Source organism: Hyla sarda, chromosome 10, assembly GCF_029499605.1.
Source record: "Hyla sarda isolate aHylSar1 chromosome 10, aHylSar1.hap1, whole genome shotgun sequence".
NCBI classification, from domain to species: domain Eukaryota; kingdom Metazoa; phylum Chordata; class Amphibia; order Anura; family Hylidae; genus Hyla; species Hyla sarda.
Genome location: NC_079198.1, coordinates 11262360 through 11288792, shown reverse-complemented (window position 1 = coordinate 11288792; position 26433 = coordinate 11262360). Strand labels below are relative to the sequence as shown.

The 26433-nt window shown below is 43.8% G+C and overlaps 1 protein-coding gene across 3 annotated transcripts in view; it reads left to right on the top strand.

Annotated features, from left to right (window-relative positions):
- Window positions 1-24627, top strand: part of LOC130293701 (sialic acid-binding Ig-like lectin 13) — a 64360-nt gene extending 39733 nt beyond the window's left edge. For all 3 annotated transcript variants that reach the window (XM_056542712.1, XM_056542713.1, XM_056542714.1), the window contains 9 exons: window positions 1494-1745; window positions 10551-10586; window positions 11180-11434; window positions 12998-13039; window positions 14636-14893; window positions 17912-17947; window positions 19484-19577; window positions 21619-21733; window positions 24000-24627. In XM_056542712.1, coding sequence (XP_056398687.1) covers window positions 1494-1745; window positions 10551-10586; window positions 11180-11434; window positions 12998-13039; window positions 14636-14893; window positions 17912-17947; window positions 19484-19577; window positions 21619-21733; window positions 24000-24152 — 1241 coding nt within the window. In that variant the 3' untranslated portion in view covers window positions 24153-24627. The remainder of the gene's footprint in view (window positions 1-1493; window positions 1746-10550; window positions 10587-11179; window positions 11435-12997; window positions 13040-14635; window positions 14894-17911; window positions 17948-19483; window positions 19578-21618; window positions 21734-23999) is intronic.
- Window positions 24628-26433: the final 1806 nt, after the last annotated feature.

The following is a 26433-nucleotide window of genomic DNA, read 5'->3' as shown; positions in this document are numbered from 1 at the left end:
AAAATATAAAATGCAGCAACTTCATCCCCTTTATCCTCCCATACCCCTTTCCCTCCATCCACCAATACCTCTTTCCTTTATTCACCCATTACATATCCCTTCCCTTTACCTTTAAACTTTTTAACTGGTAAAATGTTTTCAACCGTACTAAGTGACTATGTAACTTTGTCTAAGGCTCCTGCACAGATCTATTTGTCTCCATGAATTTGAGTTACCAACAAACCCATCTCGTCTAATTCTGCAGTCATGTAGTAGAACAATATTTGAATGTTTAGATTAGAAGAAAAAAAAAAAAACAATAATCCCAACCCTATTAAACCATATTTTGGAAATAATTAAACAGGACCTGTCGGCAGCAAAAGATGTGTAAATAAATATGCAGCTAGATTGGGCTAGTGATCTGAATTCTAGGCATACATTTGTTTTCCTTTTTTTTTATTTATAGTCCTCTCCATTGGTGAGATATAAGCCTTTTTGTCATTATGCAAATGAGGCTCAAGTGTCCAGGGGGTGTTAACTAGCATAGCATGAGCCCAGGTATCTTTATCTTGTGGCTGTTGGTAAAACAGGTAGGTGAATTCAAGCTGCCCAGTGGGTGACATTAAAGGGGTTATCCAGGAATAGAAAAACAGTGCTAATTTCTTTCAAAAACCGCTCCAGGTTGGGTGTGGTTCTGCAGCTCAGTTCCATTGAAAATAATGGAGCCAAGTTGTAATACCACACACAACCTGAGGACAGACGGGGAGCTGTTTTTTTAAAGAAAGTAGCTCTGTTTTTCTATTCTTGGATAACCCCTATAAAGAGAACATGGGTTGGACTTACCTGGGCTTTTGCCAAGTTGGGGAACGACCCTTGGACACCTGAGCAGCTTGTTTCCATAAAAAAAGACCTTTATCTTGCCAATGGAGAGAATTATAGAGGTAAATAAACGTATGTGGAATATTCATACAACTAGCCCAATCTAACCATGTGCTTATTTGCACCCATGTTTTTCTGCTGTAAAATAATTCGAATTCTTAGATTTCTTTTTAAATAAAATCAATTTCTGCTCTTATGCAAACTGCTAAGTTTTGAAGTTTTTACATTAACTAATGTTCTTATCTTCTCCATCATATACAGTACATGACATGATATGATCTGACTTGGCCGCAGCTGCCTGGCACTAGTTACTGCAGACAGTTTAAATTACCGTAATGTGGAAACCTCAGGGATTTTATTCACGTTTTCCTTTTTAGGGTCTATTCACACGTACAGTATTCTATGCAGATTTGATGCGCAGGATTTCAAGCTGTGTTCAGTGAATCAGTTTACATTGAAATCTGCAGCAGAAAATCCTGCGCATCAAATCTGCGCAGAATACTGTACATGGGAATAGACCATTAATCACTTGATTTGTAAATGTTGACAATTATTTCTTTTGGACACATTGCTGTAGGAAACATTTTATTGACTTGTTAAAACGCATCTTATATCTCCCGGACTTCATCTCATAGATCTCACAGAAGAACCGGTCATCTCAGATGTTGGGACACTGACTGCTGGTATAGATAAGACAGTGACCTGCGCTCCTCCTGGGGACTGTCATGTGACCTCCTTCATTTTCCAATGGAAGAAGAGTGATGTGTCCGGCATCTGGAAGAATTCATCTACTGTAACATTTACCCCATCTCTAGAGGATCACCAGAAAACCATCACATGTGAGATGAGAAACTCAACTCAAAGAACTATCCTTCTTGATGTCTGCTGTAAGTACATATTAGTTTTACATATATTACTTATTTAGGGTTGGGAAGGACCACCAGAGTATCTATGGGTCCATCAGTGGGCTTAGTCTGGCCAATCAAAGGACTATTCAATTGTGAAGTTGGAGCAAGTAGGCTGGGTTCACACTACGTTTTTCAACTACGGTTCCCGCATACGTTTTCTATCAAAAACCGTATGGGAAAAAATCGGATGGAACAGTATGGGAAAAAGTAAACCGTATGCGTTTTTAAACAGTATACTGTTTTTAAAAGTGCAGACTGTTCCGTCAGTTTTTATAAAAAAAAACATACGTTTTTGAAATTCTGTCCATTTTTAATGGGAGGGGTCTTTGGTGGGGACTTTAGGATGCAAATGCGCATGTCACGATGCCGGCTGGCAGGAGGTGGATCCTCTGTGCCAGAGAGGGATAGCGAGGACCGTGCTAGTGGACCGGTTCTAAGACACTACTGGTTTTCACCAGAGCCCGCCGCAAAGCGGGATGGTCTTGCTGCGGCGGTAGTGACCAGGTCGTATCCCCTAGCAACGGCTCAACCTCTCTGGCTGCTGAAGATAGGCGAGGTACAAAGGAGTAGGCAGAAGCAGAGTCGGACGTAGCAGAAGGTCGGGGGCAGGCGGCAAGGTTCGTAGTCAGGGGAGATAGCAGAAGTTCTGGAACACAGGCTGTAACACACAAAACGCTTTCTCTAGGCACAAGTGCAACAAGATCCGGCAAGGAAGTGCAAGGGAGGAGGATAGATATAGTCAGGGACCAGGTGGGAGCCAATTAAGCTAATTGGGCCAGGCACCAATCATTGGTGCACTGGCCCTTTAAGTCTCAGGGAGCTGGCGCGCGCGCGCCCTAGAGAGCGGAGCCGCGCGCGCCAGCACATGACAGCAGGGGACGGGAACGGGTAAGTGACCTGGGATGCGATTCGCGAGCGGGCGCGTCCCGCTGTGCGAATCGCATCCCCAACGGCCATGACAGAGCAGCGCTCCCGGTCAGCGGGACCGACCGGGGAGCTGCAGGGAGAAGGACGCCGTGAGCGCTCCGGGGAGGAGCGGGGACCCGGAGCGCTAGGCGTAACAGTACCCCCCCCCTTAGGTCTCCCCTTCTCTTTATCGGGTAACTGCCTCCCCTGGGATGAGGACACCGGGAAAGGATGGAGGGATTCCTCAACGGCAGGCAGAACCGCAGGAGTAGGAATGGGGAGAGAGGGCAGAGGGCGAGACCTGGCACGGGGCAGTGTGACACCAGGACGAGGGCCATGAGGGGACACAGAAGCTTGCCTGATGGAACTGGGAGGGGGGGAGGGGCATTTCCTGTGGCAGGCAGAGTCCTTAATGACCTTAGGGGGACCGGATACAGGAGGAACCACAGGGTCACGGCAGGGAGTACTGGGAACCGGTTTTAGACAGTTCTTGGAACAAGAGGACCCCCAACTCCTGATCTCCCCAGTGGACCAATCCAGGGTAGGGGAATGAAGTTGAAGCCTGGGAAGTCCAAGGAGAATTTCCGAGGTGCAATTGGGGAGGACCAAAAGTTCAATCCTCTCATGATGAGATCCGATGCTCATAAGAAGGGGCTCCGTGCGGAAACGTATGGTGCAATCCAACTTGGCTCCGTTGACCGCGGAAACGTGGAGTGGCTTGACAAGACGGGTCACCGGAATGCGGAATTTATTCACTAGGGACTCCCGAATAAAATTTCCAGAAGCTCCAGAGTCCAGGCAGGCCACGGCTGAGAGAGAAGAGCTGGCTGAAGCAGAAATCCGAACAGGCACCGTGAGACGTGGAGAAGCCGACTTAGCATCAAGAGACGCCACGCCCACGAGAGCTGGGTGCGAGCGTGCGTTTCCCAGACGTGGAGGACGGATTGGGCAATCCACCAAAAAATGTTCAGTACTGGCACAGTACAGGCAAAGATTCTCTTCCTTACGGCGATTCCTCTCTTCCAGGGTCAGGCGAGACCGATCCACTTGCATGGCCTCCTCGGCGGGAGGCCTAGGCGCAGATTGCAGTGGAGACTGTGGGAGAGGTGTCCAGAGATCAAAGTCTTTTTCCTGGCGGAGCTCTTGATGCCTCTCAGAAAAACGCATGTCAATGCGAGTGGCTAGATGAATAAGTTCATGAAGATTAGCAGGCATTTCTCGTGCGGCCAGAACATCTTTAATGTTGCTGGATAGGCCTTTTTTGAAGGTCGCGCAGAGGGCCTCATTGTTCCAGGATAATTCTGAAGCAAGAGTACGGAATTGTACGGCATACTCGCCAACGGAAGAATTACCCTGGACCAGGTTCAACAGGGCAGTCTCAGCAGAAGAGGCTCGGGCAGGTTCCTCAAAGACACTTCGGATTTCCGAGAAGAAGGAGTGTACGGAGGCAGTGACGGGGTCATTGCGGTCCCAGAGCGGTGTGGCCCAAGACAGAGCTTTTCCAGACAGAAGGCTGACTACGAAAGCCACCTTAGACCTTTCAGTGGGAAACAGGTCCGACATCATCTCCAGGTGCAATGAACATTGCGAAAGAAAGCCACGGCAAAACTTAGAGTCCCCATTAAATTTGTCCGGCAAGGACAGGTGGAGGCTAGGAGTGGCCACTCGCAGCGGAGGAGGTGCAGGAGCTGGCGAAGGAGATGATTGCTGAAGAAGTTGCGAATGTTGGTGCACAATGGTGGACACTTCCGACAGCTGGTGGGTTAGATGGGCGATCTGTCGGGCGATATCAGAGACAACTGGCAGGGGAACCTCAGCGGGATCCATGGCCGGATCTACTGTCACGATGCCGGCTGGCAGGAGGTGGATCCTCTGTGCCAGAGAGGGATAGCGAGGACCGTGCTAGTGGACCGGTTCTAAGACACTACTGGTTTTCACCAGAGCCCGCCGCAAAGCGGGATGGTCTTGCTGCGGCGGTAGTGACCAGGTCGTATCCCCTAGCAACGGCTCAACCTCTCTGGCTGCTGAAGATAGGCGAGGTACAAAGGAGTAGGCAGAAGCAGAGTCGGACGTAGCAGAAGGTCGGGGGCAGGCGGCAAGGTTCGTAGTCAGGGGAGATAGCAGAAGTTCTGGAACACAGGCTGTAACACACAAAACGCTTTCTCTAGGCACAAGTGCAACAAGATCCGGCAAGGAAGTGCAAGGGAGGAGGATAGATATAGTCAGGGACCAGGTGGGAGCCAATTAAGCTAATTGGGCCAGGCACCAATCATTGGTGCACTGGCCCTTTAAGTCTCAGGGAGCTGGCGCGCGCGCGCCCTAGAGAGCGGAGCCGCGCGCGCCAGCACATGACAGCAGGGGACGGGAACGGGTAAGTGACCTGGGATGCGATTCGCGAGCGGGCGCGTCCCGCTGTGCGAATCGCATCCCCAACGGCCATGACAGAGCAGCGCTCCCGGTCAGCGGGACCGACCGGGGAGCTGCAGGGAGAAGGACGCCGTGAGCGCTCCGGGGAGGAGCGGGGACCCGGAGCGCTAGGCGTAACAGCGCATGTGCAAAGAAAAAACGCATACGATTTTGCCATATGGAACCGTATACATGTGCGTTTCCCATTGACGTCCATGTTAAAAAAAAAAAGCCCAGAGTGTTAAAGAGGCTTGACTGAAAGTCTGTTGTGCTCCCGGGTCATAATCCCTCACCCCTTTGATCTCATACCCCTTTGATTGCCAGCAGAGAGCCGCATTGAAACCCTGTAAATGCACCTTGAATGAGGATTGTGACATATGTGCGGTGAGTCTACAAGACTCACCGACTCCCCACGTAATTGGTCTCCTCATCTACTGATCAATATGCCTGTGGGACCAATTGGGGTGATGGCGTGTGTATAATACTAACAGAAAAAGGGGAAGATGTGGGCTCCTCCAGGTTTTACGAACAGTCTTAAAAAAAATTTTTGTGGTAGATGAAAAGAATATGTAGTAATAGTAATAAATATAAAAAAAATATATCTAAATGAGTATAAGAAATATATGCTGCAATAATGGCTTGTATCAATCGATGTTTATTGTAAAAGACAATACACAAACACAATTCAGAATGCACTCATAATAACTATAAGAGAAAAGAAAGTAATGCAAACGTTAAATGTGCTCAAACATATAAATTAAACCGAACAGGCTGGTCTCAATAATCACTGCTCATGCCGGTTATAGTGAAAGTCCTGATCCAGTGGTTATAAGCATTTGAAGCCGTGTAAGCTGTATACCTTTCCCTGTGGTGCACTCACCCCCCTGCGGTTCACAGTCCGCACAGCCTAGGAATGGCGTCCCGATTCCCTGTTGTATGGGCTGCGGTGTGTAAGTGCTCTTACTGCTCTTCACCACAGGCCGCGCATGTGCAGTAGGAGCCGGACTTCTTAGACCTGTAGTCAAAATCGTTCACTGGCCGGGGATTACCGCTGGTTCACTTGCAGGCATTCAGTAGCAGCTCTGCGTTGAGAAACAGTTCAGTGTCAGATGGATGTCCTGCAAAACTGTTTGCATGAAGGGCAGATGTCAATGATATGTCGGGTATGTTAGATTACCCCAACAAGGAAGGCTGGATGCATTTCGGGATTCCCCTTGACCCCTTTTTCAACAACCATCAGCACCATGTGTATAATACTGGTGAGGTGTTGTTACTGGAATAAAGTTTGTGATGCCAGGGTAGCGTTACTCACATTGCTCCAAGGGTTGCAGTCCTTAACAATGCACATCTGAGCAAGGAAAATGCAGAGTACAGCCAATGAACCCTTTCGCCTCGCTGGGGCTTGTAATAGACTTTTGACTTGACTGAATTTAGATGCTGTAGACTTTGATTGGTGACTTGAGACAGCCCACGCTGACTTGAACTTTCTACAGAGGTATCCTATTGAGCTTCCTAACACGAGGATTTGGACTTTAGTCTTTTGGACCAAGAGTTGCCTGAGGCTTTATATCTTCTGCTGTCCTAGACTTTCAGGTGGGTCCTTTGCAGCGGGACACTTGTAGATGCCTGGCTACCATTTTTTAGACTTCTCCTCAGGACTCCTTTTGGTTGCCACATACTTCTTCTAACTCCTCTCCACACTGCTACCTCAGCTCTCCTCCCACTCCCAACTAACTAACTCCTTCCAGCTACACTACTTGAGGCACTAGCGGGGGGCATCCCATTGGGCATAAGGATCACATTGCTTCCTCTGTAATACACACACTTAAAGGCACAATTACATTTAATCAAGATAACATATTAAAAATCATGGTACACTAAATTAGCAAACATTATAATACAGTACTTGGAGCAGTGGGACCCAGAACAGGCATTTTGTAAAGCAACTGAGGCAGCATCTACCTGACAGGGCCATATCCTGTACTGGGACACCACAACCCCATTCGCGGTGCATGCACACGACATGGTGCACCGTTGGCAGGTGAGCCTTGAGCATCAACCAAAGACGTCTCAGCATGAAGCGTTTTAAAGTGTCCCTGTCTTTGGAAATTGTTTTTTTAAATGTCATAGGGTTTATTGGCAGAACAAGCCTGGAGCAGAGTGCTGCTGAGCGCTTCTTTCCCCATCTCCCATCAGAAGACAGATTTTATATCAAGTCTATGGAGCCTTCTTCTCTAGTGTGAAGGGGAGAGCAGAGAGCTGGAGAGAGAAGCATTCAGCCGTACACTTCTCCACACTCGTTCTAACAAAGATTGGTTCAATATACTAAAGTGAAGCCCTTATTGATACGATTAGCATTACCATACTCTTAGAGAACTAGAGAACAAGACAGAGGCCTAGATTTTATATCGTTGTAGGTTATTTTCCTCTTTTGGATTTTATCTGATCAGAGCTTTTTTCCCAATAATTACTAATTTAGTGCACGTCTCAAGAATATTGTAGCACACTGGCCAAAAGTGGTAAATTGCACTCAAATGAGGTCTTAACAATCCATTAAAGTGAACTCTAAGATATTAACATTATATGTATATTTGTAATGTACATTGATTTAAAGCTGTGTATGTTTGTGGGTAAAAAAATAATACTTTCTTGTCCCTGCAGCCATTGCCTGTGTTTCTCGGCTGGGAAAAAAAATACAGGAAATGTGGGAAGGACAATAGGGCTCTGTGTAGGCTGCTGGCTTGTTGTGTGAAACGGAGGGGGGGGGGGGGGGGGGTCACAGAGCCTTATTGCACAGAGCCCTGCTTGTACTCAGTGTACAGAGCCCTGCTTGTCCCCAGTGTAAAGAGCACTGCTTGTCCTCAATGTAAAGAGCCCCACTTGTCCTCAGGGTACAGAGCCCTGCTTGTCCTCAGTGTACAGAGCCCTGCTTGTCCTCAGTGTACAGAGCCCCACTTGTCCTCAGGGTACAGAGCCCTGCTTGTCCTCAGTGTACAGAGCCCTGCTTGTCCTCAGTGTACAGAGCCCTGCTTGTCCTCAGTGTACAGAGCCCTGCTTGTCCTCAGTGTACGGAGCCCCGCTTGTCCTCAGTGTACAGAGCCCTACTTGTCCTCAGTGTACAGAGCCCTACTTGTCCTCAGTGTACGGAGCCCCGCTTGTCCTCAGTGTACAGAGCCCTACTTGTCCTCAGTGTACAGAGCCCGGCTTGTCCTCAGTGTACAGAGCCCTGCTTGTCCCCAGTGTAAAGAGCCCTGTTTGTCCTCAGTGTAAAGAGCCCTGCTTGTCCTCAGTGTACAGAGCCCCGCTTGTCCTCGGTGTACAGAGCCCTGCTTGTCCTCAGTGTACGGAGCCCTGCTTGTTCTCAGTGCACAAAGCCCTGCTTGTCCTCAGTGCACAGAGCCCTGCTTGTCCTCAGTGTACAGAGCCCTGCTTGTCCTCAGTGTACAGAGCCCTGCTTTTCCTCAGTGTACAGAGCCCCGCTTGTCCTCAGTGTACAGAGCCCCGCTTGTCCTCAGTGTACAGAGCCCTGCTTGTCCTCAGTGCACAGAGCCCTGCTTGTACTCATTGTACAGAGCCCTGCTTGTCCTCAGTGTGCAGAGCCCTGTTTGTCCTCAGTACACAAAACCCTGCTTGTCCTCAGTGCACAGAGCCCTGCTTGTCTTCAGTGTACAGAGCCCTGTTTGTCCTCAGTGTGCAGAGCCCTGCTTGTCCTCAGTGTACAAAGCCCTGCTTTCCCTCAGTGCACAGAGCCCTGCTTGTCCTCAGTGTACAGAGCCCTGCTTGTCCTCAGTGTAAAGAGCCCTGCTTGTTCTCAGTGTACAGAGCCCCGCTTGTCCTCAGTGTACAGAGCCCTGCTTGTCCTCAGTGTACAGAGCCCTGCTTGTCCTCAGTGTACAGAGCCCTGCTTGTCCTCAGTGTACAGAGCCCCGCTTGTCCTCAGTGTACAGAGTCCTGCTTGTTCTTAATGTACAGAGCCCTGCTTGTCCTCAGTGTACAGAGCTCTACTTGTCCCCAGTGTACATAGCCCTGCTTGTCCTCAGTGTATAGAGTCCTTCTTGTTCTTAGTGTACAGAGCCTTGCTTGTCCTCAGTGCACAGAGCCTTGCTTGTCCTCAGTGTACAGAGCCCTGCTTGTCCTCAGTGTACAGAGCTCTACTTGTCCCCAGTGTACATAGCCCTGCTTGTCCTCAGTGTATAGAGTCCTTCTTGTTCTTAGTGTATAGAACCCTGCTTGTCCTCAGTGTACATAGCCCTGCTTGTCCTCAGTGTACAGAGCCCTGCTTGTCCTCAGTGTACAGAGCCCCGCTTGTCCTCAGTGTACAGAGTCCTGCTTTTTCTTAATGTACAGAGCCCTGCTTGTACTCAGTGTACAGAGCCCTACTGTTCCTCAGTGTACAGAGCCCCGCTTGTCCTCAGTGTACAGAGTCCTGCTTTTTCTTAATGTACAGAGCCCTGCTTGTCCTTAGTGTACAGAGCCCTGCTTGTCCTCAGTGTACAGAGCCCCGCTTGTCCTCAGTGTACAGAGCCCCGCTTGTCCTCAGTGTATAGAGTCCTGCTTGTCCTCAGTGTATAGAGTCCTGCTGATCGCTTCTTTCATTTTTAAAAAGGTCTCTGAAAAATTAAAGAAGTGATCTGATTGGTTGCTATTGACAACTCAGCAACTTTTCCTCTGGACAGGTTTTGATAAATCTCCCTCATAATTATATTGGTCCTGATTTACCAACAATCTAGGTTTCTTTGTGGGGTTTATTTCACTACAATTTTTTCCCATGGTATTTATTAAGCTTTCCCTACATTTTGTACTTTTCCCTACAGTTTGCTTTTTTTTACACATGTTCTGATCTGACGGGTTTTCCTCAGCTCAAATCCACCACATTTTCTGTGGAAACCTTAGTAAATATGTAGAGTATTTGTAAAAATGTCGGGTAAACGCCACACCCCACTTTTTAGAGTTTTCTCAGTAAAATGGAGAGTTAGTCTGTTTTTTTTCAATTCTGACGCAAATTCTGGCGCATACAGAATCTGACCATTATCTAAATTATATTAAAAAAATTTGCAAATGAATAAATTATAACACAACAAATGCCACCACAATTCTCTGTACCTACAATTCTGTTGGTTCTTTCTGACCACTTTAAGATTTGTGAAAAATAATTCCCATGCCAGATGTTTCTGTCGCAGCAATTCTGATTCTGGCATCTGCAGAAGGAAGAAACATGTGCATTCTTTTTGCGGATTCTGCAAGGAAATGCATTGCCATCAAGGAGGCAACGCATTTCCGGGCGGTCCTAGCGCCCACAGGATTAGGCAAATGTGTGAAATGTCCTCGCATGCTTTCCGTGCGGATCATCCACACAAATTATGCCTTGGAAACCAAGCCTGAATCTTCCAATATATGCAGGGACATGGGGGCAGAGAATGTGTCCCTTCATTTTGAGGCCAATATGATGATATTGATGATTTTGTGTTGCAGGTCCCACATCGGTTACAATCACTTCAGAGATTAATGGTAAGGCCACATTTATTCCGTGGAGAGCAGAATTTGTCTTATTATTGTCTTTGTTGTGTGCTGGGATTGAACTATATAAATGTTGGATTCCTTTCTACGCTAAACCATAGCTAGCTAGCCGGGTGCAGATATTTGTGCCTTTTCAGCATTTTTTTGCAGCAATCAATAGCTTTTCCGCATGATAGGGGATAAATGTCTGATTGTGGTGGGTCCGACCACTGGGACCCACGCGATGTCCTGTACGGGGCCCCGACTTGACCCCGGCTGAGCTGCTGCATGTGACATTTCCCACACAGCACGTCAACTGGTCTAAACATGCCCCCTCCATTCATCTCTAAGGGAGAGGCAAAGCTGTGTTTCCACCTCTCCCATAGAGATGAATGGAGGGAGTGTGTTTGGAACAGCTGATGTGCTGGGTACGAAACATGCTCTAGCAGCTCACAGCTAAGGTCGAGCCCGTATGGGAGATTGCAAGGGGTCTCAGGGGTCAGAGAGACCCCCCCCCCCCCCCCCCCCAACATTTCTTAGCACTAGACATCGTCTATAAATCTGTTCCATTTCTTATTCATGTCATATTTGATTTTCTTTTCCAGGAAAGAAAAAAAAAAAATTAGACTCCTTCAAAGTGACTGAAGGCTCCTCAGTAATATTGAGATGTTCAGTACAGAGTAACCTAACACTTAATGTGACCTGGATGGATGAGAAGAACAATGTTCTCCAGTGCGGGACTGAGAAAGACCTAGAACTGAGACTAGAGAACACGACGATGAACCAGACCGGTACCTACACTTGTTCTGCATTGACTGAACATGTGATAAATAGCGCAAATGTCAACATAACTGTACAATGTAAGTATCACATGAAACTACTGCGGCTTACATGTTAATGGGACCCCTATTTGTTCCTTATTTTTGCACACTACAATGATAACAGATTACTAGTTTTTGAGGGTTGTGGTAGACATAGTGAATAGTATTTGTCTATGTTTTTTAGCCTTTAAAGCAAGTGTGTCAAACTCAAAGGCTAACATGGGCCAAAAAAACAAGGTTTAAGTTTATGTGGGCCGCATCCAAAAAAGGTCATAGTAACGCCGGCCCTTGAATTCTGGGAGTGTGACGTGAGCGAATGTCAATATGAGGCCCCCATATTAGGTGCCCAGTACAGTTCCCCCACATTAGGTGCCCAATACAGTTCCCCCACATTAGGTGCGCAGTACAGTTCCCCCACATTAGGTGCCCAGTACAGTTCCCCCACATTAGGTGCGCAGTACAGTTCCCCCACATTAGGTGCCCAGTACAGTTCCGCCACATTAGGTGCCCAGTACAGTTCCCCCACATTAGGTGCCCAGTACAGTTCCCCCACATTAGGTGCCCAGTACAGTTCCGCCACATTAGGTGCGCAGTACAGTTCCCCCACATTAGGTGCCCAGTACAGTTCCCCCACATTAGGTGCCCAGTACAGTTCCGCCACATTAGGTGCGCAGTACAGTTCCCCCACATTAGGTGCGCAGTACAGTTCCCCCACATTAGGTGCCCAGTACAGTTCCCCCACATTAGGTGCCCAGTACAGTTCCCCCACATTAGGTGCCCAGTACAGTTCCCCCACATTAGGTGCCCAGTACAGTTCCGCCACATTAGGTGCGCAGTACAGTTCCCCCACATTAGGTGCCCAGTACAGTTCCCCCACATTAGGTGCCCAGTACAGTTCCGCCACATTAGGTGCGCAGTACAGTTCCCCCACATTAGGTGCGCAGTACAGTTCCCCCACATTAGGTGCCCAGTACAGTTCCCCCACATTAGGTGCCCAGTACAGTTCCGCCACATTAGGTGCGCAGTACAGTTCCCCCACATTAGGTGCGCAGTACAGTTCCCCCACATTAGGTGCCCAGTACAGTTCCCCCACATTAGGTGCCCAGTACAGTTCCCCCACATTAGGTGCCCAGTACAGTTCCCCCACATTAGGTTGGGAATGGTGCTTGGGGACTTTGCAGTACCTGACATCTTTATATGATAAGTGGAACTCAATAGTGTTTATAGTGGAGATGACTTCTGTGTGCTAAGTATTTTCAGTGACCTTTATACGTACGAACAGATACCACTGATGTATAGTCTATCACCTACGGGTGACTTGGCATTATTTAATAAGATTTTATTCTGATTGGGGTACACTTCACTGATAATTTTATTTTTAGTTAGTTTTTTTCATATATTTGGTGGGTTTTAATGCATACTGAATAAAAGCTAATTTTTAGGCACTTCCCCTTTACCTTTTCCCTATATTCTATGCTGGGAACTTTAGTGCGATTTGGGTTACATAGGACCACATTATTTTTCTATGATATATAATAGTACACATCATCACAAGAATGGGAAATGTAATTTATTTTTGTTTTTGTCGTTTTTTTCCTGTAGACCCTCCTAGAATTATGGAAATCACCATTCATTCATCCAACGGTAATAGTTTGATATTTTAATATATATCTCATGTGCAGATATACCAAAATGTACCATATGTCACTGAGACCCGTCATGGCATCAAAATATCTGTCAACATAATATGCTGTCCTAGTATGGGGGAAGGCTCTGCTATAGTATTAGCCAAATAACATGAAAATATGGTGCCAATTGGCTACAGGTAGTGATAAGCGCTAGGGGCCATATTCAAATTCGCAATATTTCGCGAATATATGGACCAATATTTGTCCTATGTTCACGAATTTTGCATATTCGATCACTTTTTTGCCATGCGAAATCCGTAATGAAATTTGTATAGTGCACATGCACGATTATATCTTTCAACTAACTATCTATAGGGCTTTCCTCTTGGTTGCTAGGGACGTTGCTAACCTCTTACAACTGTATTTACATCCTTCTCATTGGCCCAGAAGCTAAAAGAAGGGAGGGATCAGTGTCCTCTTGAAGTGCCGATATTCGCGAATATTCGCATTCACAAAATATTTGCGCTCCACACCGACTCACACAGTAAATAATATTGGACCCTTCTTTGGACCACAAGCTGGAAGCGGGGAGGGATGATCACATTGTGATATGTACTGTGAAAAAAAATCTAAGGAATATTCGTCATAACGAAATCTGAAGTAAATCCACAACACAAATCTGCACAAATCTTGCTGCTAATTTTCCCTTTGTGGATTCTAACAGCGGTTCATTAAAAAAAAATTAAATAAAATAAAAAAAACAAACATGGGGATCACAAAGGGGTGTGTGTGTAAATATACATACTTGTAGGGTCAAACTTTGATGAAGAGAATGTGGTGTAAGAATCTGTGATGTGTGTGTATCAGGCAAAAATGGTGTGTTTTTTCACATTGAGCCGAAACAAAAAAAAAGGCCCCAAAACAGAAGGGGCGTGGCTTGTGGGGACATTCCTTAGCGAAGGGGCGTGGCTTGTGACGACATTCCTTGCAGGAGGAGCGTGGCTAGCAAGCTAGACCAACAGACTCACCAGTAAATGCAAATCGGAGCTTGTGGAGTGGAGTAAAGTACCGGAAGTTCCATAGACTTGCATGGGACTTTAGACAAAACCTCTAAGTTAGTTGACATATAAGTAACATGTGTATCATGTGTGCTGTTTGGAAGTGATGCTGGAACACACATACACACATATTGAGATTTACTGTGTGTGTGTATATATATATATATATATATATATATATATATATATATATATATATAGGAGCTTGAGAAAGACTGCAAGTGGGCAGCCGAAACGTCGCTATGCCGTTAGGTTAATAAATCCACCACCTTTTGCACCTTATATTGGAGTGCCGCGGACTTCTTTTTTACCTGCTATATATATATATATATATATATATATATATATATATATATACACACACTATCACATCCTCTTCAAGGGGTTAACAACAATTTCAAAAATATGGCCACTTTCTTCCAGAAACCTGTCCACAGGTTGTGCCTGTCATGGTTGGGCCGCACTACACACATGGACAAGTATGGTAATGAATGCTTTTGGAAGAAAATAGCCATGTTTTAAAATCCTGTTTCTTTGTGGTCAAATATTTACAGGTACAGCACGTCCAGCAAGTCCTCAAGTGGATATTAATCTAAATGAAAAACTGACCCTGGTCTGCAGAGCGGATGGTGACCCCCCCAGTACTGTGGTCTGGATAAGGGGGAAAGATGAAGGAAATACATCTATAATCAGTAACAATGGATTGTCGGCAGTGATGAATGTGACGTCCTCAATGGCTGATGTCTACCGGTGCTCGGCATGGAACGCGCTTGGGCTCAGAGAACGACTTATCAAAATTGCCATTAAGCAGGGTAATAGATTTTGTATCATTACTATTATTATATCCATATGTCTACTGTATATACCCATCTGGTAAAAAAGATAAAACTATCCTACAACCACCATATTTTTTAAAGGGAGTTTGTCAGGTAAGTTATTCTGCCTGGACCACATTCTCCATTTAATCCTTATAGGCTCCCTTGTTATTTAGCAAGTCCGTATACTAAGAAAGCACGTCTGGCACCGCTAGCAACGTAGGACCACAATAGGGTATCCATTCATCCATCTATTACTTTGCTCCCTTGTTATTTAGGCTAGCTTCCCCCTGCTTTAAAGTAGTATGTCCAACTTATGCATCGGCATCCCATAAAGAAAGGAATGCCACCATATACCGTGTTGGGCCCCATTCACTTGAATGGCCTGAATGTAGTCATCTAGTGACTACTTTCGGACCACTTCCCACCAGTATATGTGACTCAATAGCAGGATGCCAGCAAATAAGCTCATAACAGCAGTAAGTAGCCCAAATGTATGTCACTAGCTGACTATGTTTGGGCCATTCAAGTGAATAGTCCCTTCTGCAGTGCGCCACAGAATATGTCGGCATCCAGCCTAACAGCCACTGTATGTTTACTCTGAAACACTGCAGCATTTTAGAGAAAATTTACATGGGGTTTAGAAGATAAAAGTACCTAGAATTCCCCTATATGACATTTAAATATAGATCATATGTGATTTACAAGGAAATGTGCAAAGAAGATGAAGTAATTCATAAAACAGGAATCTAATGTACAAACCATCAGATGAGGAAGAACAAAAACTGTGAATACAAGTAACAGGAAATCAGACGGGAAGACAAACTGTAGAATAAAGCAAAAAAGAAAAGTGCTTAAAGGGGTACTCCACATTTGTTCCAAATGCTGGGTGCGGGCTACGGAGGTCGTGACGCCACGCCCCCTCAATGCAAGTCTATGGGAGGGGGCGTGGCGGCCGCCACACCCCCTCCCATAGACTTGCATTGAGGGGGCGTGGCATGGTATCATGAGGGGCGTGGTCGAGACTGCCCTGCAGCCTGCGCCCAGTGTTCGGAACAAAATGTTCCAAATGCCGGGGCAGTAAAGTACTTAGGTCCAGTAAAATAATGACAATAATAGATTCATTAAAGACTGGCTACAACGAGGTTAAACACTTGTTGATTGTTATTAGGAATTAAATTTGCAGAAAGAAAATTGAAATTCATAAAAGAACTATAAGATGTAAAACAAAAGGTTCTGGCAATATAAAATCCTCAATACCACTGGGAAAAGACAACCCAACGTGTATTGATGCAACATGCTATTTCATCAGGGGCGAATGGCAGCCTATAACAATACAGTAACAATCACCTAAAACAGTCGCATCTGGAGCAGGGTCAAAGATCAAAGAAGGTGCTAGTTCAAAACACAATACACACCCGTCATATAATAAAGTTGTCAAATGTTCAGAAAAGTAGAGACAAAGTGCCAATAAGGAATATTGATAAAAAAATAAAATAAAGTGCCCATTATATGTACAAACATAAACAAAAGAATATATATGTGAAAATAAGAGAAAATAAGTAAATGAATGAATGAATGAATGAATAATTACCGATCTAGCCATGGTTGTAGTGATCGGTCGTGTTAGCACAGCGAGTTAAAGGGATACTACCGTGGAAAACTTTTTTTATTTATTTATTTTTTTAAATCAACTGGTGCCAGAAAGTTAAACAGATTTGTAAATTACTTCTATTAAAAAAATCTTAATCCTTCCAGTACTTTTTAGGGGCTGTATACTAAAGAGGAAATGCTTTTCTTTTTGGATTTCTCTTCTGTCACGACCACAGTGCTCTCTGCTGACCTCTGCTGTGCATTTTAGGAACTGTCCAGAGCAGCGTGTGTTTGCTATGGGGATTTTCTCCTGCTCTGGACAGTTCCTAAATTGGACAGCAGAGGTCAGCAGAGAGCACTGTGGTCCTGACAGAAGAGAAATCCAAAAAGAAAAGCATTTCCTCTGTAGTATACAGCCCCTAAAAAGTACTGGAAGGATTAAGATTTTTTTTTATTTTTTTATAGAAGTAATTTACAAATCTGTTTAACTTTCTGGCACCAGTTGATTAAAAAAAAAAAAAAAAGTTTTCCACGGGAGTACCCCTTTAACTTTAGCACAATGGGATATTCTAATGCACTGAAGATAAGTATTATTTTATTAGTAGTTGTAGTTTTTATTTATAGTGCCCTTGGTATCCGTAATTGAAGAGTGATGTGAAATTAGGTTTGTGCAATAATTTATCACAACTTCAGGAATGCAATAAAATATCTTAATGCATCAGAGATAAAGATAACACTGGCTACATCTGTACAGTAAATATAAAAATGAATACATCAATAAATTAAAATTAAAAATAAGAAAATAAGAATGTGAGTCAAAAAGATTGCAATATGAAAGTGCCCTGCAGTGAGTTACTCCAAAGTTGCAAGAGAAATAGAATAAAACACAATAAATGAGAATAATAAATCCTGCTGGCAACATCAATAGTGTTACAATGAAATCCATTCAGTATCATAAAAAGGGAACAAAGGGGAAGACGGGATAAATATTGATGCCAGTGGAGAACTATAAAAATAGCAAAACAACTAACATATAAAAGTATACCCCGCATATCCAAAAAGCCTGGTTCCTGGGGATAAGAATTCCATGGGAAAGGCAATGGTAAGTATGTAAAACCTAAGAGTAAGGTTAGAAATATAGTAAATAATAAGAGTAGCTGAAATGTCAAGCAATAAATAAATCAAATAAATAAATATGGAATCTGTTAATGCACATATTGAAGACAACAATTAGGCTGGTACTGTATTTCAGTCCTGTTCAAGGCAATTTGGATGGGCTGCAATACCAGACATGGCCTATTGACAGGAGTGGCACTGTTTCTGTAAATAAAAAAATCATTTTATATATTCATCAAAAGTATTAATGTCACAGAATTGTGAACCATAAAATTATTAGATTTTTATATTTCACTTTATTTCCAGATAATTCAGGTTCTGCAAATACCCAGAAGCCCATTGGTAAGAATTTACATTCCATTTATTTAGTTATTGTATTTGCTGTTATATCCCCGTTATATTATCATGTTCTTTTCCTCTTTTTTCTCTTTCTCTTCCTCTTTCTCACTTGTCTCCGCTTTTTCTTTTTTCTTCTTGTCTTTCTTTTCATTCTCTCCTCTCTTATCTTCCTGTGTTTTTTTTCTTTCTCCTTCTCCTGCTCTTTCTCTTTAACTCAGTTTTTCACCTCTTTTTCTTGTACACCCTTTTTCACACTTTTTACCTCTCCTCCTTCCATGTTTCCTCCTCCACTTTTTTCTCCTCCCCCTTCTACTTCTCCTCTTCTTGCTCCTCCTTCTCCTCTTCTTGCTCCTCCTTCTCCTCTTCTTGCTCCTCCTTCTCCTCTTCTTGCTCCTCCTTTATCTTTTTCTTCCCTTGACATATGTCTCTTCCTCCTTTTTCTCCCTCTCCACTTTTTTTCTCCTCCACTACTTTCTCCTCTTTTCTATATCCATATTTCCCCTTTCTTTCTCATTTGCCTTATTTTGTTTACTTTTATCTCTTCTTTCCTTATTCACTTCCTTGACTTTTTTCTTCTTTTTTTCCCCTTTATTTTTTTTCTCCTCCTCTTTTTTTTCTTTTCTACTATATCATTATTTATTTTTTATGTCATCTCTTCTTCTTTCTCTACCTTTTATTCTTCTAAATCCCTGATCTGAAGAGGATCACGGGACACGCTCACCACACTCATGTCTGCATCACATAATCCTTTTTCAAGGCCACCTACTGGCTGAGAGGGATCATGTGATACACCCTGTGATGACACAGCATTATTTTCAGCCTCCATTGGGCGCTCTGCTGACCAGTTTGGGGATGTAACTGTGTTCACTAGTATTACTGCATAGTGGTATCTCACAGATTTCTTTCTCTTAGTGTTTCTATCATAGTATTGGGATTTCCTTTAGAAAAATAATAAATATGCAAAAAGTACAGAAAATAAAAGGTATCCGTCTCATACACTGCAATAAATTAGTAATATAAAAATTCCTGAAACTGCTGTTTCAAATAAATAAATCTATGGGTCCCCCCACCCTCCTTGGTGATTTTGGACAAAATCAGTATCCTCCCTCCTCTGGCAGCTGACAATACAGGCATCACATCCCCTACAATACATAGCCAGCTGCTCAACATGGGGTTTGATTCTGGACCAGATACTGTGCTGTCTGTGATGCCAGGTGCTTCCGAAGGATTTGTTCAGGTTTGTTTGCTTATTTTAAGCACTAATTCTCTACCTGCCCCCCCCCCCCCCCCCCATTGGTAAGCAGTTGTGCCACTTTTAATGCTAACAATTGCACAAGACAAGAGGGAACGTAGGCTCAGTGCTACATCAAGCTCTATATTGAGGCTTCTCCCACCAGGGCTGGAATCTCTTTACTATCAAAGTATTCCTGAACCAATATAATAGTAGAATTGTTTTCTTTTCTTTTCTTTTTTATAGTTATTTATGTAAATTTAAATTAGATTTTTTTTCTTTTTCATTTTTCCTTATTTCATTTACAGATTCGCAAATTTCCTACCGGGATATAGCGATTGCATTCATATGTGGAATCATTATCACCACTTTAATTGTTCTGCTGTACAAGTTAATTAAAAGGTAATAATCCATCAGAAGCCCAGATTTACCTGTTTTATTTTTATTTTTCCCTATTTAGATTTCATTCAACTGAAAAAATTTGGTGCATGTCTCACAAAAATTGTGGTACACTTACGTCACATGGGGGCGGAGTTATGACATCATGATGCTCCGCCCCTGTGGTCATCACGCTACGTACTCAGAGCCGCCAGCTCTGCCTAGAGCTCAAAAAGGTGGGTGCGCAATGACAGATTGTGGGGGTCCCCAGCGGTGGGACCCCCGCGATCATACATCTTATCCCTTATCCTTTGGATAGGGGATAAGATATATTTGGGCCGGAGTACTCCTTCAAGCAATCGAACACCGATAACATAGATTAATGTAATGCTAAAGTTTAAAATTGGGGAAGAAAAAAAGAGAAAAAAAAAGGTTTTTATTGGGGGATTTTTAAAACTGTTAAAATCCCCTAATAAAAACTTAAAATCACTTTCCTTTTCCCATTTAAAAAAAAAAAAAAGAAAAGAAAACTCTATAAAAAAAAATACATGTATTTGGTATCACCATATGTGTACATGTCCAAACTATTAAATCATTACATTCTTGATCCCCCACAGTCAACAACATAAGTGCAAAAAAATCCCAAATGCCAAAATTGCTGATTTTTGATCACATCAGTACATCCCAGAATTTATTTTTTTATAAAAAGTGATCAAAAAGCCAGAACTGCACAAAAGTTGTACAAATAAAAACATCAGTAATGGTGCAAAAATTTTACTTCAACACAGTAAATTGAAACATAAATTACCAAGTTTTGTACAATTGGAATTGTTACTGACCATAGAATAAAGGTAGCGTGTAATTTTTACTGTATCATGAAAAAATCATAGCACCACAAAATTGCCCAATTCCATATTTTTATTTATTTATTTTGCTTTGCATATAATTTTTTTAATTGGATTCCTAATACTTTATCTGATAAAATAAAGTGAGCCAATGAAAAGTACATCTTATCCCATAAAAGATAAAAAGGTTATGTGTGTTAGAAGGTGAGGAGGAATAAAACGTCACAAATCAAATAAATACCACAAATCAAAATTCAAGGGGCCGTGAAGGGGTTAATATCTGTAAGGGTCTGTTCAGGTCTCCTAAATAAACTGCTGAGAAGTAGATCTGGGACAGAGTGTTAAATACTAAAAAACCATAGAGACATGGAGGGGTATTTATGAAACCATTTACTCCATTGTTTTGGCTGAAATTTGGCGCATTTTGTAATTTTTGCAGTGGTCAGGAATTTATGGACTTTTCAGTTTGTCGCATAGTTTGGCGCAACTACGCTAACTAAGGAACAACTCTACACAAGTACTCAGTTGACTAACAAAATGACTGGACAACATTAATAAAAAGTTGCACGTTTGACGCATGGGTTAAAAAGTCACACAAAAAAATGCAGAGGAATCGCCATACAAAGTGGAGTACTGAAGTAAGAAATGGGATCAGCACCAGATTTATCACATATCCCGCATCTCGTAATAAATTTGGCGCAGGCGCACAGTTTCCACCATTTGAATTAATGGAGTAAAAAGATGTTCTCCACCTCCACTTTTCATGAATACCCCTTTGCAGTGTGAATCAAATCTAATTCATCTAATATTTTAAAATTCAAATTTCTATTTACATGCAATACCCTACTTGACCACATGGTGTGCTGCACAAACATTGGCCCGCATTTACTATGTCTAATGCACTAGAATTTCGACAACACATTTAGTATGCTGGGTGCATCGAAAAGATAAGGAAAGGGTGATTTGCTTGGCAAGGAGGTGTGGCCTACTGGAAAAGGGGCAGGTCATGGGGAGTGATCTAAAATTTAGTGCCACGTTCCAAAATAATGCACCAAAATTTTTGGTGCATTACCTTAGCCTGCAATAAGGCCAACTATCGGTGTAAACCATTGCATGGACCCTGCAAACTTACAGTTTTAGTAACTTCACCCCATTTTCTTCTGAAATGTCCTAAACAGGTACAATGTATATTAATCTCATATCTAACTTTTTTTCCCCAGAAAGAAAACGACAAAAAAGAATACGTACCTGAATGCAAATGACAATTCTGCTAATGCGGAGCCGCAGACAGATGACATATACGCAAAGGTCGGCAATCCTGAACAAAAAGCCGAGGTACATGGACGGGGAACTCACCGGAAAAGGATGTCATCTGTTATCGTCCAGCTTGGAAGGCCGCACGCCTTATTTATAATTGTTTTTGAGATATTTTGTTCTGTATTTTGCTCTACTAGATTAGTTGCATTCATCTGCTTAAAGGGATTATCCAGGAAAATTATCCAGTTTTTTTTATATATCAACTGCCTCCAGAAAGTTAAACAGATTTGTAAATTACTTCTGTAAAAAAAATCTCAATCCTTTCAGTACTTATGAGCTTCTGAAGTTAAGGTTGTTCTTTTTTGTCTAAGTCCTATCTGATGACACCTGTCTCGGGAAACGCCCAGTTTAGAAGCAAATCCCCATAGCAAACCTCTTCTAAACTGGGTGTTTCCCGAGACACGTGTCATCAGAGATTACTTAGACAGAAAAGAACAACCTTAACTTCAGAAGCTCATAAGTACTGAAAGTATTAAGATTTTTTAATAGAAGTAATTTACAAATCTGTTTCCTGGATAACCCCTTTAATTTTTTTTCCCCAAAAAATAGAAAAAATTGCACTTGTATACTTCACTGCTTAGGTGGCGTAAGATGTTGGAAGGTCTCTAAAGCGAGTCTTTTCCTCCAGACTAACATCTATGCCAGAGCCTCTTTTAAAGAGCTCTGTCGCAGAATCCATTTGCTAAAGGGGTACTCCGCTGCTAGACATTTTATCCCCTATCCAAAGCATAGGGAATTAGATGTCTGATCGTGGGGGGCCCACTGCTGGGGCACCCTGTGATCTCCCGCAGCACCCAGCGTTCTAAACAAAGGCCAGGTTCCTGCGGCAGAGGTCATGACGACACAGCTACGCCCCTCGTGGCGTCACACCACGCCCCTTCCATTTATGTCTATGGGAGTCAGTCGACCTGCCCCCTCCCATAGACATGAATGGAGGGAGTGTGCGGGGACCTCATGAGAGGGCGTGGCCATGATGTCACAATCACGGCCTCCGGCTCCAAATGCTCAGAACATAATGTTCAGAACACTGGAACACTAGAGTACCCCATTAAGTGTGACCTGAGCAGACAAGAAAATGATAGTAACTTGTTGTCAGGTTAGATCCTGCTAAATAAACCGATACCAAGCAGAAACCAGATGGACCCCATTAAAGTCAATGGGATCTATCGGGATCTGTTGTGCAGTCAACCGCCCGACTCTATCACCATGGGGCATGTAAAAAAATAAAAGCAGGAGTAAGGGGCTATCTAGTGCTGTTGACCTCTTTTTAATTTGAGAGCACGTTTCAACTTGGCATATATGCAGCGTATTTCACGCTGCGCAAAATCTGCAGCAGCAGCAGCAGCGGGGAATACGCTGCAAATCCTTCCCTCACCATACACACAAGGCTTTCTGGCGGCAGCCCTATGTGTGCAGTGAGTTTTGAAGGCGGAGCCGTGTGTCAAAGTCATGTCGGCACATGGCCCCGCCTCCAAAACTCACTGCACACATAGGGCTGCCGCCAGAAAGCCTTGTGTGTATGGTGAGCGAGGGAATTGCAGCGTATTCCCCGCTGCTGCTGCAGATTTTGCGCAGCATGAAATATGCTGCGTATACGCCAGGTGGGAATGTGACCTAAGAGAGTAGCAAGGGTTGTAATTGGGCTAAAGGCACAACAATGTAAGGAGTGTGTAGATATATACCTACCTTACTTTACCAGCCAGAAGAAGCCAACATTCAGCACAGAGCTCCAGCAGGGGACGATGAAAGCAATAAAGAACAGTAATGGAAGTTCTGTAGAAACCGATGAAGAATGGATGTAAAAGAGGCACTATGTGTTTACCGGACTGGTAAAAAAAGCAATAAAGTTTTATTTGGACTTGGCCAACGCATTTCGAAAGACACTTCTCTTCCTCAGGTACTAAGGAAGAGAGAAGTGTCCCCAGTTGATTTAAAAAAAAAAAGTTTTCAAGGTTTTTTTTTTGTAAGTTCCTGCAGAAAAAACAGGCGGGTGGGGGATGCGGGTGTGATGGGGAGGTGATCTACTGCTGATTTGATCTGGTTTGGGATCTTTAATCCAAAGATCCCAAACCAGATCCAATCAGCAGTAGATCACCTCCCCATCACACCTGCATCCCCCGCCCGCCTGTTTTTCTGCAGGAACTTACAAAAAACCTGCAGACAGTAGGGGCACCACTATCTCTCACCATCTGTTACCTTTATCGTTCATTTCTAGGTTTCATTGTTAGAGGGAAATCCGAAATAGTCCAATGTCTAATAAGTACATTTTATATTTGTTGTACAGGAGGAAACATACAACAATATACAAGATGATTTACACAGCGTCAACTTGGATCAAGACGACCTGCACTATTCCACCGTCGCCTTTACGGAAAAACCCTCCAAAATGCCATCAAGTCAGCCAGAGACAGAATATGCCGAAATAAAGAGAAAATAGGCTGAGCCCAGAAAACTGTGTACCCCCCCCCCTTCATATTCTGTGTTATTTTTGTCGTTTTTACAAAATTGAAATTTTAATTAACTTATACAGGATATTCCACCGTTTGGCCATATTTTCAGCCAACTAAATGTACTCACATACAGTATGGCGCTGGATTTACGTATAGGCACCGAAGGCAGATTTCTATAGGAGGTGTTGAAAAATGTGAGGCAGATAGAGAAAAAAAAAATACAGAGGTTCTTTCTTTACCCCTCATCATCGCTCAAAAAATCCCGAAATATGTGTTACAAGATGGAAAAGGGGGGAAAAGGGGAAAGCCATTCCATTGGGAGATGTATATGTAATGTGTGTCTGTGGGGCCACCTAGTGGTGGAGATATGATTTTCAGCCTGTTGAGTGTTTTTATAGCATTTTACAATATTGTATTGAACTTGTATTATGGGAAATTGGAATCCTTAAAGGGGTACTCCACTGCTCAGAGTTTGGATCAAACTGTTCCGAACACTGGAGCAGGCGCAGGGAGCTTGTGGCATCATAGCCCCGCCCCCTCATGACGTCACGACCCGTCACCTCAATGCAAGTCTATGGGAGGGGGCGTGACGACTGTCACGCCCCCTCCCATAGACTTGCATTGAGGGGGTGTGACATCATGAGGAGGCAGGGCTATGATGTCACAAGCTCCCTGCACCTGCTCCAGTGCTCGGAACAGTTTGATCCAAACACTGAGCAGCGGAGTACCCCTTTAAAGCTTTACTATCTTTTTGGCTAGTGGCAGGATATTGGTGAAACTGATGCGCTATCAAGTTCCCTGGAACATGGCGCCGATACTCACGTCATCTGAGGGACTGACTGATGTTTTCTCCCAAAATCCCATAGACTTGAACAGGGTTTTTTGGAATGGAACATCAGGCAGTCCATCTGACATCAGTATCGGCGCTAGACTCGGGCAATGGGATAGCGCTTCTATTTTCACCCATATCATGCCGCCAGCTGAAGCCATGGTAACACTTTAACTTAATTGAAGGAATAATAAAGGCGGACCCATCTGTACATACAAAAACATCTATCTGTTGTTTATCATTCGTCATTAAAGGGGTACTCCACCCCCTAGACATCTTATCCCCTAGTCACACCAGTAGTAAGGAGATTACATGAGGAGGAGGTTTGTTACAATGTGTCACACCAGTAGTAAGGAGATTACATGAGGAGGAGGTTTGTTACAGTGTGTCACCCCTGTAGTAAGGAGATTACATGAGGAGGAGGTTTGTTACAGTGTGTCACACCAGTAGTAAGGAGAATACATGAGGAGGAGGTTTGTTACAGTGTGTCACCCCTGTAGTAAGGAGATTACATGAGGAGGAGGTTTGTTACAATGTGTCACCCCAGTAGTAAGGTGAGGCATGTCAAAAGGTGGAGCAAATGGGCGGGGTCAAGGAGCGGCAAAATGAGCTTTTGCCTAGGGTGGCAAAAATCCTTGCACCAGCCCTGGAGGGGAGGTAAGCCACTGTCCGCTCTCGCGGTGTCTTATCTCTCCGTATAAAAAAAATGGTCAAGCAAGTGTCCCTGTCATTATAAAATAATAATAATAATTCCCAGGTTACAAGGACATTTACAACCTAGTTCCCTGCTATCTCATTATAGGTCCCCAGACCTATAATGGGGCTCGTCTTGTGCAGCCAGATGGAGATTGCAGGGAGCCAGGTAGTGAAGCGCTCATTGGCTCCATCTTCATAGCACCCACAGCCAGTGCGAGACCTGACGTAATGTGATTCTACAGCACTGGATTTAATGCTGGCTACAGGGGTAATGGAGATGGAAGAGCAAGGATCAGATGGTTTTGGTGATTGTAGAATGTGAATAGTGCATGTTAGCTGTACATGGGCAGGGAAGGAGAGAGACTGATGTGGATGGAAGGCACCAAAAGCATTAAAGGGGTATTCCGGCCAAAGGACGTCACGCCATGCCCTCTCCATTCATGTCAATGGGAGGTGGCGTGGCGTGACGTCACCTCTCCAGTCTCGGAAACACAGAGGTTTCCAAGACTGGAGCAGGAACCCCACATAGAATGTGGGTGCTGCACAGAGATTGTGGGGGTCCCAGACATCTTATTCCCCTTTGGATAGGGGATAAGATGTCTTTGTCCGGAATACCCCTCTAATGAGTGAAAGGATTGAAAGTATACAAATGTGCTTTAATATTTTATTTCTATGCTTTCTAAGACAGTAGGTGGGGTGCTGTATTTAATTTTATGTTTGTTCTTTTGATTATTTGTGTTTCA